Below are 2,700 nucleotides of genomic sequence, written 5' to 3'. Positions count from 1 at the left end.
CATCTATTTTATAATTTGATAGTTGGAAGGGAAGAATTTAAACATGAATGTTAAAGACGTCGAAATGTGCTATTAAAGACGTCGAAATGTGCTAACTTAGTTGAGATACAAAACTCTTAACCTCGTTAAATAATATAAGAGCTTCCCGTTGTCATAACATAAAAATCCTATTCTTAATACCTACAAAGCTTTATACATTTCGAATGTTTCTAAAATAAATAAATAAATATATATTAGTCTTTGAGCACGCGTTTACATGCGTACTCAAAGGCTCTTCTATTTTTTGGGTAAACGTTAATTTAGAGCATTTATTATAATTCGAAATTACTAAATTTTCTAATCACAAAAAAACTTAGGGGTGTGATGAGTATTATATGTGGTGAAATAATTTTTCATCACACCCCTAGGTCTTTTTTGTGTTTGGAAAATGTAGTAATCCCAAATTATAATTGTACGGCACCCTATACCCGAACCCATTTGGGCCTTGGACTCTAATATGAAGATACGGCCCATAAACTTAATCTCTTTCTACCCGGAAGCCCATCTCAAACCCACACAAGCTGCGGGCCTAAGTTTTGCCACCTCATCCTTGCTCGGCAATACTTTCCCGTGCAGTGAAGAGAGAATGACATTCAAATACGCCGCCCCTTACGTGCTCGGCAGTGCCTTAGGGAACGTCGCTGCCGAGAATATCTGCATGAGTGAGAACCAAGTTCCAAGGCCACTCACACCACACTCCACTCCCACCTAACCACCCACATATGATCAATGATATTGGACCTCTCATTGCACTAACCATGGAAATAATCATAGCCTCTCCACTAACTTAGAGGTATAAATATGAGAAGTTGAAAGAAGAAAGGGGGTTGTTGAAAGGTTCTAAAAGAAACAGAAAACAAGAGAGCGAGAGATAGAAAGAGAGAGAGAGAGAGAGCTTCATTGAGTTTCTGTGCCAAGAACCTCACCCATAGTAGGAAATCCAAAGCCCACGTTACAAATATATTGTGAGCCCAAGAGTGAACTGGCCCTTTAAGTCCACTTTGGGTGCGCACAATTGGCGCAGTCTGTGGGGATCTCCTACAAGGCAGTGGTTCGGCCGAGACTCACGCACGGAAAAATGTCTGGGAGATGTTCTGGGAGTGATGCTGAAAGTGGTTTGGCGGGATCTTCTCGAGGATCCTCTTGGAGAAAACGGAGGCAGAAGAGGCATAAAGACAGGGAACATGAATGAGAGGAAGAACGGTCTGACCTTGGAGAAGGGTCATACCAAACACAACGAACAGTCTCTAGTGCTTCGGGGCACAGGCAATTTGACGAAAGGGATGAAGAGCTTAAACGGTTGCGCAGGCTGGTGAGGGATTTGGAGTTGAAAGCAGAGAACATGCACCGTAGAAGGAACCGAGACAACCGAGAAAGAAGGTCTAATATCGGGGGGGATCGTCATGAGAAAGGGTCCAATCAGTCTCAATCCCACCACTGCAGAGAACGTTCACATTCAAGGGACCCCCATCGACACCGCGACCGATCATATTCGCAGGAATCTCGCCATTGCCGGGACCGTTTGCGTTCGTGGGAATACGCAGACCGAGGTTCGGATTCCCCCAAAGATCGACAGCCCCACAATGCCGCCATGGATGCAATGAGCCGTGCCTTACATGGAGCTGCTTGGTCACCCTTCTCAGGCGATATTGAAAGAGCCTAAATGCCAAGTAAGTTCGCCCGCCCACCATTCAACATCTATGATGGGAAAACGGACCCAATTGAGCATATCAGCCATTATATCCACATGATGTCTTTACATTCTTACAATGATATGTTGATGTGCAAGGTATTTCCATCAAGCCTCGACTTGATCGCTTTGAGATGGTTTAATGGGTTACGCAAGGGTTTTATCCACACTTTTGCTGAGATGATCCAAGAGTTTGGTGTTTGGTTTGTAACCTGTAGCCGGGTGCCACAACCAGTGGATGCTCTACTGTCCATGAAGATGAAGGTCGGGGAGACCCTTCGAAGCTATGCCAGTCGATATTGGGAACTTTATAACGAGATAGGAGGGGGGAACGAGAAGATCGCAGTGAGCACCTTCAGAATAGGGTTACCCGAGGATTCCGAACCATGGGAGTCGCTGACGAAGAAGCCTTCTGGACATGAGGCAGCTCATGAGGCGCATAGAGGAGTATAAGCGTCTGGAGGATGATCGGTTGCAAAGTAAGGGTAAAGCACCACTGATAAATCGTCCTTGGTAGGGCGGTTTCCAGCCGAGGTATCGGAAGGATTTGAAGGTACAAGAACTGGAGTGGCAGCTGGGGGAGGTGAACGTGGCATTTAATGAGCCCGTACATAGAATTATAGAGAGAATTAAAAATGAGCCCTACTTTAGGTGGCCGAACAAGATGGGGGGTGACCCCTCTCGGAGAAATTAGAATTTGTCCTGCACCTATCATAAAGATAAAGGGCATACCACCGAGCAATGCTGGGTATTGAAAGACCATCTAGAGCAGTTGATAAAAGTAGGACATTTGAAGAAGTTCGTTGTGAATCTCAGCGACCGGGGTACAGGGCAATGTGCTTAGCAGAGGGGAAACCCTCTCTCACCACCGTTAGGAGTGATTGAAGTGATCCATGTCACCCCAAGGGGTACGGCTGTGACCGAAAAAGGGGTGTTGACCGTTGTGCCCGTGGAAGATTTCCTGGACAAGA

General features: G+C 45.7%; 1 protein-coding gene across 1 annotated transcript; it reads left to right on the top strand.

Annotated features, from left to right (window-relative positions):
* Nucleotides 1-1,117: 1,117 nt before the first annotated feature.
* Nucleotides 1,118-1,702, top strand: LOC136061853 (splicing factor U2af large subunit B-like). Its single transcript, XM_065760216.1, has 2 exons — nucleotides 1,118-1,206; nucleotides 1,306-1,702. The coding sequence occupies exons 1-2, from the start codon at nucleotides 1,118-1,120 to the stop codon at nucleotides 1,700-1,702; spliced, it is 486 nt and encodes a 161-aa protein (XP_065616288.1).
* Nucleotides 1,703-2,700: the final 998 nt, after the last annotated feature.

This window comes from Quercus suber, unplaced genomic scaffold (genome assembly GCF_002906115.3).
Source record: "Quercus suber isolate HL8 unplaced genomic scaffold, Cork oak 2.0 scaffold_358, whole genome shotgun sequence".
In the NCBI taxonomy this organism is placed as follows: Eukaryota; Viridiplantae; Streptophyta; class Magnoliopsida; order Fagales; family Fagaceae; genus Quercus; species Quercus suber.
Note: the sequence above shows the minus strand (reverse complement) of the source record. Positions and strands in the feature narration are given on the sequence as shown.

Excerpts from the sequence above, each read along its gene's own strand:
- LOC136061853 (XM_065760216.1), top strand. The coding sequence starts at position 1,118 with ATGTCTGGGAGATGTTCTGGGAGTGATGCTGAAAGTGGTTTGGCGGGA. Across the intron at positions 1,207-1,305 it reads AGAAAACGGAGGCAGAAGAG|GCAATTTGACGAAAGGGATG; the intron begins GCATAAAGACAG and ends TTCGGGGCACAG.